Below are 14,779 nucleotides of genomic sequence, written 5' to 3' on the forward strand. Positions count from 1 at the left end.
TATTGCATTACATTGCATCTTGAGCACTCATGCATCGTGTGTCGTTTTTCTTAAGTTCATACACTTGCATTGTTGCATCTCATTTATAGGTATGCTAGATATACAACGCGTGGACATGAAGTACGTGACGATGGAACCGAACCACAAGACGGTGAATGGTGGATGCATCTAGAAGATGGATGGATGGACCCCGATGTGCATGACCAAAGAAAGATTGCTCGCCGAGCGAGTATCATCTAACCAACACTAATTTAGTGTAATCCCAGGCAAGCCCCGGAGCATAATCTTTAATTTTAGTATTCAATGTTATTATTTAAGTATTGTGCATTTACGTTGCTAGGAGTTGTATGAAACCCTAGTATGCATGTTTCTCCCTAGGTACCTATGAGTCTCTACTAGTATACAGGTGTCGTTAGAAATACTTTGCTAAGTAGGAACTCGGTAGAAGTCGAGTGATTCCTGTCACTCGCGAGATATAGGTCTTGTTACTTATGGAAAAGTTGCTGGAGAATGAATCAGTGAGGAAAGAAAATGGAGACCAGGCAGAGATGAATTTAGTTATGGGTATGGAATGAATAAAAAGTGAGCCTCTGCCTGTGTCGATTGAGGACCGTACCGTTGTTGGCACTACTGATCGAGGATTGAACGGTACTAACCACATGCCGGAAGTAGGAGGTAGTCGAAACCGGTAAGCGAATTACCTAAATTGCGTCGGAATCTGATTCTCGACCTGCGGTGCTGGGCAAGGGTTGACGGATGGGATAGTCGTCCACGGGTTCACGCGGTGTTCGCACGTGTGGGGCTCCTCATCCGGGTGCTGGCGGGCTTGATTCAGGCTTTGGGGTAATCGTGGGAACGGTTGCTCGGTGTGACTCGACGGGGTCGCACTTGGCGTGTGAGTTAGGTCCACCCTGCAAGGTTAAATCGGATCGATTCGCCGTGACTCGAGGATATGAGAACCTTGATCTCTCTGTCACATCTAGTAAAAGATGGAATTTGGAATGGAAAGTTGGGAATATGAGGTATGACTGTGGTACTCTGAAAAGATAATGTGATCAACCATGCGTGCTCTAGATGTTCAGACAAGCCTAGTTGGTATTTGTATAATAAACTTGAGCTAAAATACTGAAAGTAAGGATTCACTGTTAGTAGTTTTTCAGTAAAATAACTCCAGAGCCAAACAGCTTTGCATGTTTAGGAGTCGGCAAAGTATATACCACTAGTCGGGTAAGTCTTGCTGAGTATTAGTATACTCAGGGTTTGTTGTCACCCTATTTTTCAGGTAGCTACTGCTGGTTGAAGCTAACCCGGATTCACACCGGTGGGCTCGATGTGGCATCCTCACGACTTTGTAGATAACGTTGTTTTCAAACCGAGCTTTTATTTAAATTCTGCTGCAACTTTTAACTCTGATAACCTTTATTTAAACTTAATTTGTAAACTTCTGCATTGTAAATTAAATTTGAGAAGCTTCTGTCTGCTTGTAATTATCTGCGCTCGCCTTCGGGTGAGACTTCTAGTGTTTTCGATCCTTAACCCAACAGGCTGCCAGATTACACCGTTTTAAGTGCGCGGTTACTTGATTAACACTTAAGATGATAGTTAGCATACTTAAGCCGGTTTAATTTAGGCGGTTCTGCCATAGCTGGTATCAGAGCCGAAACACACTGGGGGTGATTACTTGCATGCTTAATTTTGTTTAAAACTGATATTTAACTGGCAAACTTGTTGGTTTTGAAAAGTTGACGCTAGATGCGCTAAGGAATAAGATAGATAGCTCGTATGCCCTATCGAGGTTTTATTAGTTATGGTGGCATCTATGTATCTATTTTATTCCAGCACTTCCAGTACTTTACTTTCTGTTAAACCTTACTTTCGTGCACCACCAACCTTTAAATTTTGTAACGACGCATCTACGCTAAGGTAAGCAAGGTAAGCATTCTTGGTAGTCACTTAGAATAGCCCACGTGTTTCATACGTGCGCGGGTCCCATATGATGATCATACGAGGAGGTGATAAGACTCAATTCAAACGAGTCTGTCGTTATCTGCCGCCTGATATGGAGTGCGAATTTCCCACCATGTGATTGTAATCACGGCTATCTCATAAGGCAATGTTACGATATGTAGACCCGTCATGCGGTTGGTCATGACCGTGTACCTTGGGACACGTTTATCCTTGGGTGTCCCGTAAGGCGATTTGTACGGGAAGTGAATACATTGCCTTGGTAACTTATGAAGCACTACCCGTTCAGCGTCGAATGTTTGGGTGCCATCTCTATAGTGGATGGTAATGTATGAGTGAATATGTGGGAAACTGCATATGCGTTACCTGTGTGGCGTAGGACACATGGGGGCCGTTCGTGTGTGCTGGCACAAAGGATTTAGAAATGGATTTATATATCTCCTTATATATTGTGTTTGTCTGCAGGTACACTAACCACGTTACGTGAGCTTTGAATGTAAGAACGACTAGTATATATAGGGAGAGTACGTATTGTGCCACCAGTTGTCTCCGTATGCCTAGTTATTGGCAATTGTTTGGTGAGGAACGATAGAACGTGAATGCATCATGGCATATCTTGAGTTAGTTTGATTGTCATGCTTGTTATGTTGTTCTCTAAAACTGTATTGCTTATCTGAATGTCTTTCTAGGTTTGTGTTGTGGTAGTAGGCCAACATGAATTGCTAGTCTGATCTTGAGCTGAGAAAATCTTTTGTAAATTAGTGGCTTAGGTCTGGTATGAACCTTACCGTTGATCTTAGCTTGTTAATCAATCCAACTCTTGATCAATGCCTTGAATCTATTCTTACAAAACCATTATTCCTTTTTCCTCATGGCTCCCTGGCTAAGCCATGACGTTTGTTAACAAAACCCCCTCGTTCAATAACTATTCTATTCCTTCTGGTGATATGCCTGATCTTGTTGGCTATTTTGACTCTAATACCTGAATCTTGTACCTTCATTCTTGCTCAGTTAGTTTTGGATAAATTAAAAAGATTCATGATAAAATAATCTTTTAATTGCAGTCGTTGCAACAGTCCTGCATCACATCCTTTCACATCATTGGTCACTGCATAGTGTTGCATCGTCGGGAATCCATAGTCGGGCCAACGGGTGTGCGTCTGAGTACAGTTTCAGGTGGTCTTCGATTTCTGTAACCTATCTTATCGTTGTTGGCACTATTGGGTTGCTACTCTTGATTTCTTGTGGTGGTGTTTAATCACATAACCCGGATGCCGCGATGGAACCTAGGGCCTCATGTGCGCTGTAGCCACATGATCGAGCCACTAGGAGCGCTCTAGTGCCTAGGTATATGTGACATAACTCACCTCAATCTCTTCTTGTACAACCCTTACTAGTGTCCTAACTTCTAATCCCTCTCAAGGGTATAGGGTTAACGAAAGGTTAGTCTCGAGCGAGAGAACAATCATAAGACGCGTTTTGCATTGTGCGCATCGCAAACTCATGTGAGTATGCATCATATTTTATGCATCGCATATATGCATAAAACATGGGCATCATCATCTTTGCACCATGGTGTATGCATCATTGGGCCAGCATCATAACTAATGCATCGAGTCATATGCACCATTCCATAGTGCATGGAACATTCTATCATCGTGTTGCACCAGCATTGCAATCATGCATTCCAAGAGTGCATCATTATCCGAGCCATCAAGCATTTGCACTATGGGTGAAACATTTTATCTTTATTCCTTGGCAGGGTGGCATTGTATTGGCATAAAGAAGCATGTTTTGTGCAATTCATCAGATAATATAATCTTGAGCAAGGATATTCCGAAAACACCTCCTAAAGTATCCTTCTGTATTACCCTCACTTGATATTCATGAGCTTTGTGATGAATCTCAATGACATTTGCTTTCCTCGTGTTGCGATCTCCGTGCTGCGAGGACTTGATTACCTTGTCTCAGCATCATTCCTTGCTTTGTTTGACCTTTTCTTCTTGAACGGAAAATCTTACATCACTCAATTATCCATTCTAGTTGAAGAGTCTTGCAAGAATTGAGTTCGGATATTTCTTAAAATCATCGTCGTCATCAGGAAGTATCCCTAGCTACATGCAAAGAAGGAAATTCCTTTCGCTCTAGTAGAAAATTCTAGTTTCAAAATACGTGCTGGACCTTTTGAGTTTCATAAACGACCCCGATTGAGGTTGGGTTCAGGTGCCTGCTGGTCAAATCCTACTAAACCATCATCGTTGAACCTTTATTCTCTACAAAAAAAAATCCTGCTATATGCTAGCCCTAGAATAATCAACTGACCTCTTTTCAGCCGACTTTGATGGTAATTGTGTCCACATATATTATCCATAGTCACTTGCTGCAAAAATTGAAGCCCTGGAGCTTTTTAGTGGGGAAAAACAATTGATTCGTTCACATAGTGGCACAGTTAATCTCTACCGCTCTCATACCCTACCTTGTATTTGGATCATCTCTTCGCTATCCATTTTTTCTCATAATGCTCATCCATGCATTATTTCTCTATTCTACCCGGGAATTCTTGTTAGAGATATGCTTGGTAGTGGTGTTATTAGTAACGACTGGCAATGCTACGATGAAAATGAAGACCTTCTATGCGCAATCGGCACGCATTGGTATCGCGTGAGCCTCCCTCAATTCTATCTCTCATTATTCCGTCGGGAGATCCATATATCGACTCCAAATCTACTAATTCTATATTCCACGTTGTGAAGAAGATAATCTTTGAAGCACTGGTGATGGACCTCATTGTTAGTAGATTGCAAGAGGTGGGAGACAGGTGACCTTGTTTGCTCTAACCAGATGATCAAGCAATATGTATCATCTCTATTGGAACACAAGGGCAAACAACACATCAAGTCAAACAAGCTATCAAAACCAAATCGTGGACTTTCTATAAGTTCTCAATCCTTATCTGCAAAGGATCATACCGTTGACATCAATCTTTTCTATTGTGACCTGTCCTGCTGGCTATGATGGTTGGTCTGCTCCTCTTCCCTTAAGAGTCTTTCGTTCTGAATCTCGAGACGAGATTCTTTTAAGGGGGTAGGGTTGCAACACCCCAGGTGTTAATCACCTATAGTTATGGTTAATCGTGTGTTTGATATCGTCATTAACACTAACCTTGTATGCATAAAATCATTTAATTACATTTTTGCTAGTTATTAACACATGAAATGATGACTAGTTTTCAAATCTAATGAAAAATGCTTTGAAAATAACTTTTAAATTCTTGATCAAATGAACTTTTGCCTAAAAACAAAGTTGTAGAGTTTTAAACTGTGAACAACTTTCATGTTGGTGGTTTTTCAAGTTGCTACACAAAAATTTAGGAAAAATTTAAATTCAAGCATGAATAGGACAACAAAGTATTTTCTTCAAAAATTCAAATTTGACTTTTGAACTAAGCCTCAAATGGAGTGGTGCTTGAAATGAAAGTGGTAGAGTTCCGAATTCACTACAACTTTCGTGTTCAAAATTTTTCGTGTTTCCATTCAAAAATAGGAGAAAATTTGTGTTTACAAAATGAAATTTTGAACTTTGATCTAATTACGAAATTGCCATTACACCATCTCTCCTCCTTCCTCTCTCTGTTTCACACCGTGACGGCGCTGCACGCCGCCACTCTCGACGTCCGTGTCCACGCGTCAGCCATCGCGCCCCGACCCTTTCCGCTGCGAGCTTGTGCTTATCTCCTCTCGGTGCCATCTTCCTTTTCCCCTCCTCTTCCTCTTCCTTCTCGAGCTCGGGCGGAGCTGAGTCAAGCTCAGTGCCACCACCGGCGTCGCGCCGACCACCCCTCGCTGCCTCGCCTCGATCCAGTGCGCCTCGACCTTCCTCTCCTCACCTCGCACCTCCTTCGCCCTTTCCCCAAGCCCGGCCGATCGTCTCCCCGGCCAAATTGGCCTTGCGCCGCCGCGCACGCCATGATCGCCGCCCCCGCCGAGCTCGCCGCGGAGCTCCCCCTTCTGGCCATCCCCGACCCCGATTCGACCCACCAATAGGTGGAGCTCAATGTCCTCTTGCTCCAAGACCCATCCTCTACCGCCGGCGAGCTTCCCCTCGCTGCGAATCGAAGCCACCGCCACCGCCGCCGCCCTACCTCGCTGTGGAGCTCCCCTGTCCGACCCTCCTCCGCCCCCACTAACCCGCTAGCGAGCTTCCCCGTTGCCCACTGATTCTGTTCGGCCCGGCCACCACCACCCAGTCACACCGGAGCGCCGCCGCTGCCGTGGACCACCGCCGCCGCCCCCTGTCCCCGCCGGCGTGCCCCCTTCCGGCCACCTCAGCTCGTGCCGAAGCCTCCCCAAGGTAGCTTGCGATGTCCTCTAGCCCCTCCACCCCGGTCCCCTCTCCGCCGGCAACCAGGGCTGCCAGACTTCGGCCGGGAACCAGCCAGCCCCGCCGCCTCCTCTGTTTTGGCCGGCCAAGGGCCTATTTGCGAGGTCCCAAATCTTTCCAGGGGTTTTTTGCAAATCTAGGGACTTAAACATAATATCTAGTTTTGTTTTTACATTTTTGCAGTAAACTTGGAAATTCGTTTAAAAATTGTAGAAAAAATCATAAAAAAGCAAATAATGACTTTTTGGAATCCTTGTGAGTAGATCTATGATTTAAAGTCATAATATGGGGTAGGCCATTTGAAAGTTTTTGCTGCAAAAATAGATTTATGTTTAATAGTGCATAAAGACTAGTTGTTCTTACCTTTTTAATAACTTATGTTTGGAGCCATGACTTGTTATGAAATTTTTATGGTAATATGTACATGTGATTCTAGTGTTTCTATAAAAATTAAATGGTCATTTCTCATGATTAGCTTTAGTTTTAATTAAATCTTGATTTATGCCTAGGTTACATAGATTTATTTATTAAAGTTGCTATTATGATGTGTTTCATGAGCTAAAATTTTTACTGTAGCCTTAATTAAATATCTAAGCATGCCTGCAAGTTATGTTTTTGCCTTTATTTAGTTCCTAGCTATAGTTTACCTTTTGTGTTGTTTCTAATAAATGCTTTTGTGCATGGTAAATTCAGTTGTTAAGTTCTTGTTCATGTGTAAATCATGTTAACTCTGTAATGATCAGAATGTGGGTTGCTTTTATTTAACTTGCTTAAGTCTGCGTGTTAGTGAAATAAATCTTTCTATAGTTGCTCCTTCTTGCTTATGCCTTTGCTTAACTTTTCTAAATAAGTTTGGTTATACTTCTTATAGGAAACACTTCAGGCTAAATAAATTAAATGAACTCACGTATTGCAGCACCAACTCAATTGCCTTTCAAGCTTGTTTGTTGTGTTCACTCGATAAATGATTGCCCAGTCATGTCTTTCTTCTTAATCGTATTGCATTACATTGCATCTTGAGCACTCATGCATCGTGTGTCGTTTTTCTTAAGTTCATACACTTGCATTGTTGCATCTCATTTATAGGTATGCTAGATATACAACGCGTGGACATGAAGTACGTGATGATGGAACCGAACCACAAGACGGTGAATGGTGGATGCATCTAGAAGATGGATGGATGGACCCCGATGTGCATGACCAAAGAAAGATTGCTCGCCGAGCGAGTATCATCTAACCAACACTAATTTAGTGTAATCCCAGGCAAGCCCCGGGGCATAATCTTTAATTTTAGTATTCAATGTTATTATTTAAGTATTGTGCATTTACGTTGCTAGGAGTTGTATGAAACCCTAGTATGCATGTTTCTCCCTAGGTACCTATGAGTCTCTACTAGTATACAGGTGTCGTTAGAAATACTTTGCTAAGTAGGAACTCGGTAGAAGTCGAGTGATTCCTGTCACTCGCGAGATATAGGTCTTGTTACTTATGGAAAAGTTGCTGGAGAATGAATCAGTGAGGAAAGAAAATGGAGACCAGGCAGAGATGAATTTAGTTATGGGTATGGAATGAATAAAAAGTGAGCCTCTGCCTGTGTCGATTGAGGACCGTACCGTTGTTGGCACTACTGATCGAGGATTGAACGGTACTAACCACATGCCGGAAGTAGGAGGTAGTCGAAACCGGTAAGCAAATTACCTAAATTGCGTCGGAATCTGATTCTCGATCTGCGGTGCTGGGCAAGGGTTGACGGATGGGATAGTCGTCCATGGGTTCATGCGGTGTTCGCACGTGTGGGGCTCCTCATCCGGGTGCTGGCGGGCTTGATTCAGGCTTCGGGGTAATCGTGGGAACGGTTGCTCGGTGTGACTCGACGGGGTCGCACTTGGCGTGTGAGTTGGGTCTACCTTGCAAGGTTAAATCGGATCGATTCGCCGTGACTCGCGGATATGAGAACCTTGATCTCTCTGTCACATCGTAGTAAAAGATAGAATTGGGAATGAAAAGTTGGGAATATGAGGTATGACTGTGGTACTCTGAAAAGATAATGTGATCAACCATGCGTACTCTAGATGTTCAGGCAAGCCTAGTTGGTATTTGTATAATAAACTTGAGCTAAAATACTGAAAGTAAGGATTCACTGTTAGTAGCTTTTCAGCAAAATAACTCTAGAGCCAAACAGCTTTGCATGTTTAGGAGTTGGCTAAGTATATACCACTAGTCGGGTAAGTCTTGCTGAGTATTAGTATACTCAGGATTTGTTGTCATCCTGTTTTTCAGGTAGCTACTGCTGGTTGAAGCTAACCCGGATTCACACCGGTGGGCTCGATGTGGCATCCTCACGACTTCGTAGATAACGTTGTTTTCAAACCGAGCTTTTATTTAATTTCCACTTCAACTTTTAACTCTGATAACCTTTATTTAAACTTAATTTGTAAACTTCTGCATTGTAAATTAAATTTGAGAAACTTCTGTCTGCTTGTAATCATCTGCGCTCGCCTTCGGGTGAGACTTCCAGTGTTTTCGATCCTTAACCCAACAGTTTGCCAGATTACACCGTTTTAAGTGTGCGTTTACTTGATTAACGCTTAAGATGATAGTTAGCGCACTTAAGCTTGTTTAATTTAGGCGGTTCTGCCATAGTGTTGCAGGTGGAGCGGAGTAGTGAGGCCGGGCGGAACATCCGGGCCACGCGGTCCTGAAGGTGGCGGCTGCTGCTCCCTCCCCCACCGTGATCCATCGATAGTGCATCGAGGAGGTGTCGTGATCCAAAGCAGGGGAGGAGGAGGCGGGCCGGAGCCGGGGAGGACGAACCGGCTGGAGCGGGGGTGACGAGAAGGCGGAGCGCGGCCGGCAAGCAGGGGAGGAGGAGGCGGGCTGGAGTCGGGGAGGATGAGCCGACCGGAGCAGGGGTGGCGAGGAGGTGGAGCGCGGCCGGCGGCGGGATCGGCCGTCGCGCGGCTCGTCGCTCGCTGGATCGGGACCGGGCACGGAGAAAATGAGAAAAAAAGAAATCGGTGGGGCCCATAATTGGCAGCCCAAATAGAGAGCCACCAAATTGGGAGGGTGGGGCAAGAAATTTGGAAGGTCTACTAAAATAGCAGCTCATTTGCTCCCCCTGCTGGAGATTGATTTTTCAAGTCCACCGACTAAATCTTCATATGACAGCTCATTTGCTCTCCATGCTGAAGTTGCTCTAAGTAGAGGGTGACCAAATTGAGGAGGTGTGAGAGGAGATTTAGTCACCCTCATTTTAGTCACCCAAGTAGGGGCTCTGCTGGAGATGAAAATTTAAGAAAAAGACTAAAATATGGGTTTAGTCATCTAAATAGGAGCTCTGCTAAAGTTGCTCTTATGCCGCTATTTTCTGTGAAAATTATTATGCCCATTTTAAACCTTTATGTTTGGCTAGTTTCGATGAAATTGTTATGCGTGGTAGAACTTTGGACATATGCAGCATCCAGATCCAAGACTGAGGCTAAATTCTTGCTCAAGTCAAGTTTCATTCCAACTTCCACGCTTTCTACTTTTTGCTTAAATCTCGTTAAACCATGCTTTGTATTCGGTCGATTACTTAACTCGCCCGCCACGGAAGCTGAAAAGACTGGTAAATGCGAAAGAGTATAATATTTTTTGTCATTTTGCGTTAAGCCCCCTCGTTAGCCCGAAAAAAGTGCAGAGAGGACCTTATCCAAATTGCAAGATAGCACGAGGAGTGCAACCCACCAAGTTCCCTCGCATCCGGCTCGCCCCGCGGTCAATCCCGTCCGTCCGATCTTCGCCATCCGGGCTCCGGCCGCCCAACCCTAGATGTGGTTTCCTCCTCCCCTTCATCTCCGCTGCGCCGCCATAGCATAAATCCTCCGCCCTCTCTCTCTCTTCCTCGGCCGGCCTGCTCCTGCGATCCGTGCTGCAGATCGCCAGATCAGTCGACATGGCGCTCGTGAGTTCCTGCTCCTCGTCCGTCCTCCTTTGGGTTTTGTCCCTGCTGTTTCGGTAGTGGCTAGTGGTGGCTGTGTAGTTCATCGCGCGTCGGACTGGCTGTGAGGATCTTTCAATTGGCGGCTGAGGCTGTTCGGCTGATTGGGCCTTGATGTTTGAGGAGTCCTGCCTTGTAGTTAGCTTGATCTGATGCGCGACGCGGGGTGTCGATTTGTCGGATGCGATTCGCGAGTCACATGGGTGTGGAAACGTAGAAGCGACCGGGGTGTGGTAGGCTGTTTAGCTCCTGGTTTGTTTCAACTTCATGCAGCACCGTGAACTTTGGCCTTTAGAAAGCAATAGTGGAGCCAATAGATCACTTGTTGGCATCCCCTTGTTTACACCGGGGAAATGTTGGGGTCTTATACGTAGTTTGATTTGGTGGAGGTGATTCACAGTGCAAGTGATGCCACTCGGAGTTGCTGGCTCACTGGTATGATGGTTGGGTGTGCAGTTATAGAAGCCCTTTTGACCAGTGTGATCGTGGTGTTTCCGGGGAGGGAATTGCTGCGCGGACAGCCATTCATGCACAACTTCGAGTAGTATTTGAGGCATCTGATTCATTTCAGAGCTATCATCCCAACCCAATTTATTTGAACCTTCTGATCCTTAATCGTGCTTGAGTGAAAGTTACATGTAGCAGTGCTGTTTTGGTGACTGTAAAAGGAAAAAGCAGGGTGCATAGGGAAAGGGATCCGCTGCAGTTCGGCAGCCTGCAGTTGGGCACTGACAGGTGGGCCTGCATGTGTGGGGCCCACGTGTCAGGGACACCACTGCAGGGCACTCAACTGCAGCGGATCTCGTTCCGGTGCATAGGGTGGGGTATCGCGATGCGGCACAGCTAGGAATAAGTATTGAAGATGAATTTAAGTTGGGAGGTCAAAAATGACTATGTTGTATTTTATTTTGATAAGTTAAAACCATGGTAATTTAAGTTATCACGATCCAGTACTGTTTGCTATTATTGTTCTCTCTCTCTGCGCATGCCTTTACTTGGTTGCATTGTTAAAACCATCTTGCTTGGCTTTATCTGTATGAAAAATGCTCATGGGCCTTGTTAGGAATCTGATATTTCATTGTCCGCTTCAGATTACAAATACACAATCTCATACAATGATTGCTGCGTGCATGTGTTTGTTTGTGTATTTTTACCTGCTACTGAAACACATGTGTTACTCGGATTTCGTTCTCTCACTTAGGTAAACGTTTAAGATGTCATTGCTTGGCTTGCACATGTTCAACACCATTCAGAAACACAAGTCCTGAGTTTCAATTTGTAATACAATGTCTAATCTATTTTTGTTGCATAGGTATTGCATTCTGGACCTGGTAACAAGAATGCCTTCAAGGCACTTATTGCTGCAGAATACAGTGGGGTTAAGATTGAGTTGACAAAGAATTTTGAGATGGGTGTCACCAACAAGACCCCTGAGTTTCTTAAGATGAACCCCCTTGGGAAGGTACACCATACACCAACTATATCTTAAAAATCCTTTCGCAAAAAACTAAATGTTAAAATGGTCTTGTAGATTGTTTCAGGAACTAACAATTTCTTTCAGGTGCCTGTTCTGGAGACTCCTGAAGGTGCTGTTTTTGAGAGCAATGCTATTGCACGCTATGGTATATCTATAATTCCAAACATTTTCATTCTAATTCTTTCTTCGTCTTTCTGCTGATGATAACCATGCCTCTGCTTTTCTTTAAGTTGCTCGCTTGAATGATGGCAACCCTCTTTTTGGGTCTTCTCGTATTGAACAAGTGAGTAATTTCTTGAATGTTATCTTAGCTACATAAGTTTTAGCACATATAACCTCTGAACCTCATTGATGGTTCTTGCAGGCCCATGTTGAGCAGTGGATGGACTTTGCTGCAACAGAAGTTGATCCTGGTGTTGCATGGTACTTGTACCCAAGGCTTGGTTACATTCCTTATTCTCAGACGGTAAGTTGTAGAATGGGTAACTTGGATCTTGTATTATTGATCATGAAATTTCAGTCTAACCTTTTTGCTTGTGCAGACAGAGGAAACAGCTATTGCCTCATTGAAGAGAGCGCTTGGTTCTCTGAACACCCACCTTGCCTCAAAGACATTCCTTGTAGGGCATTCTGTCACTCTAGCTGACATTGTATTGACATGCAACCTCTACCATGGATTTGCACGGATCTTGACCAAGAGCTTCACATCCGAGTTCCCTCATGTCGAGAGGTATTTCTGGACCATGGTTAGCCAGCCTAACTTCAAGAAGGTCATGGGTGATGTCAAGCAGGCAGAGTCAGTGCCTCCTGTTCCGAAAAAGGCTGCTGCCCTCAAGGAGCCAAAGGCTAAGGATGTGAAGAAAGAAGCCCCAAAGGAGGCCCCAAAGCCAAAGGTGGTTGAGGCACCGGCAGAAGAGGAGGCACCAAAGCCGAAGCCTAAGAATCCTCTTGACTTGCTGCCACCAAGCAAGATGATCCTTGATGACTGGAAGAGGCTATACTCAAACACAAAGACCAACTTCCGTGAGGTTGCCATCAAAGGTATCTTCCCCACCTTTTATACTATTTGGCTGGTGCTGAAGTCTCATTTTTGAGTTCCTGGTGCTGAAATCTCATTTGTGGTCTACTAGTGTTACACTTACAAACAGAGGAGTCCCTTCTGTATTGGGTGCTTTGTCCTGACTGAATTTTGGGTGTAGCCTTATAGCCCTCGTTTGATAAAAGATATTGTTGTTTCAGAGTAAAACCGAAGATAGCTGCCAAGATTTTAGCCAACCCAAACTATCATATGGTTATAGTCATGTATTCAAAGTAACCTCTAATAGGCAGAATACAATGTCAGTGCTTAGGTTGCAACAACTTTGTAATAATCCAAGTAAATTAATTAGATGAATGTGCTGGATTCATTTTTCCATCTTTTTGGTATTTTGACCAAAACTTACATGCTGTCTGTATTTCAGGTTTCTGGGATATGTATGACCCAGAGGGCTACTCTCTGTGGTTCTGTGACTACAAGTATAATGATGAGAACACTGTCTCCTTTGTGACCATGAACAAGGTTGGTGGGTTCCTGCAGCGGATGGACCTGTGCCGCAAGTACGCCTTTGGCAAGATGCTTGTGGTTGGCTCTGAGCCCCCATTCAAGTTGAAGGGGCTCTGGCTCTTCCGTGGCCAGGAGGTCCCCAAGTTTGTAATGGATGAGGTCTATGACATGGAGCTCTACGAGTGGACCAAGGTGGACATATCTGATGAGGCCCAGAGGGAGCGGGTCAGTGCCATGATCGAGGACCAGGAGCCCTTCGAGGGTGAGGCCCTTCTTGATGCGAAATGCTTCAAGTGAGGTTCCACTTGCCTGGAGATTGAATTGCTTAGGCTTCGGATTGGATGTCTATGGAAGAGTTTGCTTGTTACCTGTCTATGTTTACCTGATACACCCTCGTGAACTGGTTGAAGTTTGTGCTTAGTTGAAATTTTTTTGGCTATCTTGTGTTCTGTTTCTGTCGTGCATTTGCATTCGTTCGTGTCCGTAATCTAATCCTGTTGTCTCGGTATGTGACTGAAATTTACTATCTTCCGGCCGGCTACCAGCGGTTCCTTGTTTTTTACGAAGTTGTAAGACAGTAGGAGCAAGCCCTGTGATTCTTAATTTTTTTGCCGATTATTAAGTGGGCAGCGGGCACTCGCTCTACAAGGTTTACAAATGTTTACTGTGTTTTTTTTTAGAACGAAATGGCCATGAACATTCATCTAGTTTTACAATGTTCTCAAATAGCCAACAATGGCATTCTAGCCTAATTCCCGAGAAGTATCAAGTGTTCAGCAATACTTTGGGTTGGAAAATATTACCAGGTGTCTTTTTAGTTGTTTCCAATTAGTTTTTCTTCTAGAAAATATCTAAATTAGACTAAGATACTAATGGGTGAAAGTGTTAAACTTTAGCACTACCCTATCGAAATAATCACATCAATTTTAGGATGTGAATACCTTTTAGAATATTTTTATCTAATTTCTAAATCTTCTAAGAATTATCCAGATTTTACCTTAAATCTATTCACTATATATAGAGATTATTATTTCTTTTTTCCTTTTCTATCTTTCTCCTTTTCCTTCGCCAGCCCGTTCGCCCATCTTCCCCTTCTGCGGTTTTTTTATTTTTTATTTTTTATTTCTGTTTTTTATAAAAATATATTTTCGATTTGGAAATTTACAGAAATATACCCCAGCCGCCCCGCTGCCGGGCGGCCGGGACCTGGCCGCTCGGCTGCCGGGCGGCAGGGACTTGAACGCAAAAAAAAAAGAGAAAAAGTTGCAGACAGGTCTCTGGGGCCGGTCGCCCGGCAGCGGGGCGGCCGGCCCCCCCGGCCGCACGGCAGCTGGGCGGCTGGCTCTACCACCCTTATATAAGGGTTGGCTGGTCCCCCCACCCCTCATTTGCATCACTACAATTCCAGAAACAAAGAAAAAAGAGAGAGGGAGGG

At 44.3% G+C, this 14,779-nt stretch overlaps 1 protein-coding gene across 1 annotated transcript; it reads left to right on the forward strand.

Annotated features, from left to right (window-relative positions):
* Positions 1-10,132: 10,132 nt before the first annotated feature.
* Positions 10,133-13,885, forward strand: LOC120670596 (elongation factor 1-gamma 3-like). Its single transcript, XM_039950738.1, has 7 exons — positions 10,133-10,288; positions 11,637-11,786; positions 11,886-11,946; positions 12,032-12,084; positions 12,166-12,267; positions 12,344-12,842; positions 13,262-13,885. The coding sequence occupies exons 1-7, from the start codon at positions 10,280-10,282 to the stop codon at positions 13,639-13,641; spliced, it is 1,254 nt and encodes a 417-aa protein (XP_039806672.1). The 5' UTR covers positions 10,133-10,279; the 3' UTR covers positions 13,642-13,885.
* The last annotated feature ends 894 nt before the right edge of the window (positions 13,886-14,779 follow it).

Source organism: Panicum virgatum, chromosome 4N (assembly GCF_016808335.1).
Source record: "Panicum virgatum strain AP13 chromosome 4N, P.virgatum_v5, whole genome shotgun sequence".
Taxonomy (NCBI): domain Eukaryota; kingdom Viridiplantae; phylum Streptophyta; class Magnoliopsida; order Poales; family Poaceae; genus Panicum; species Panicum virgatum.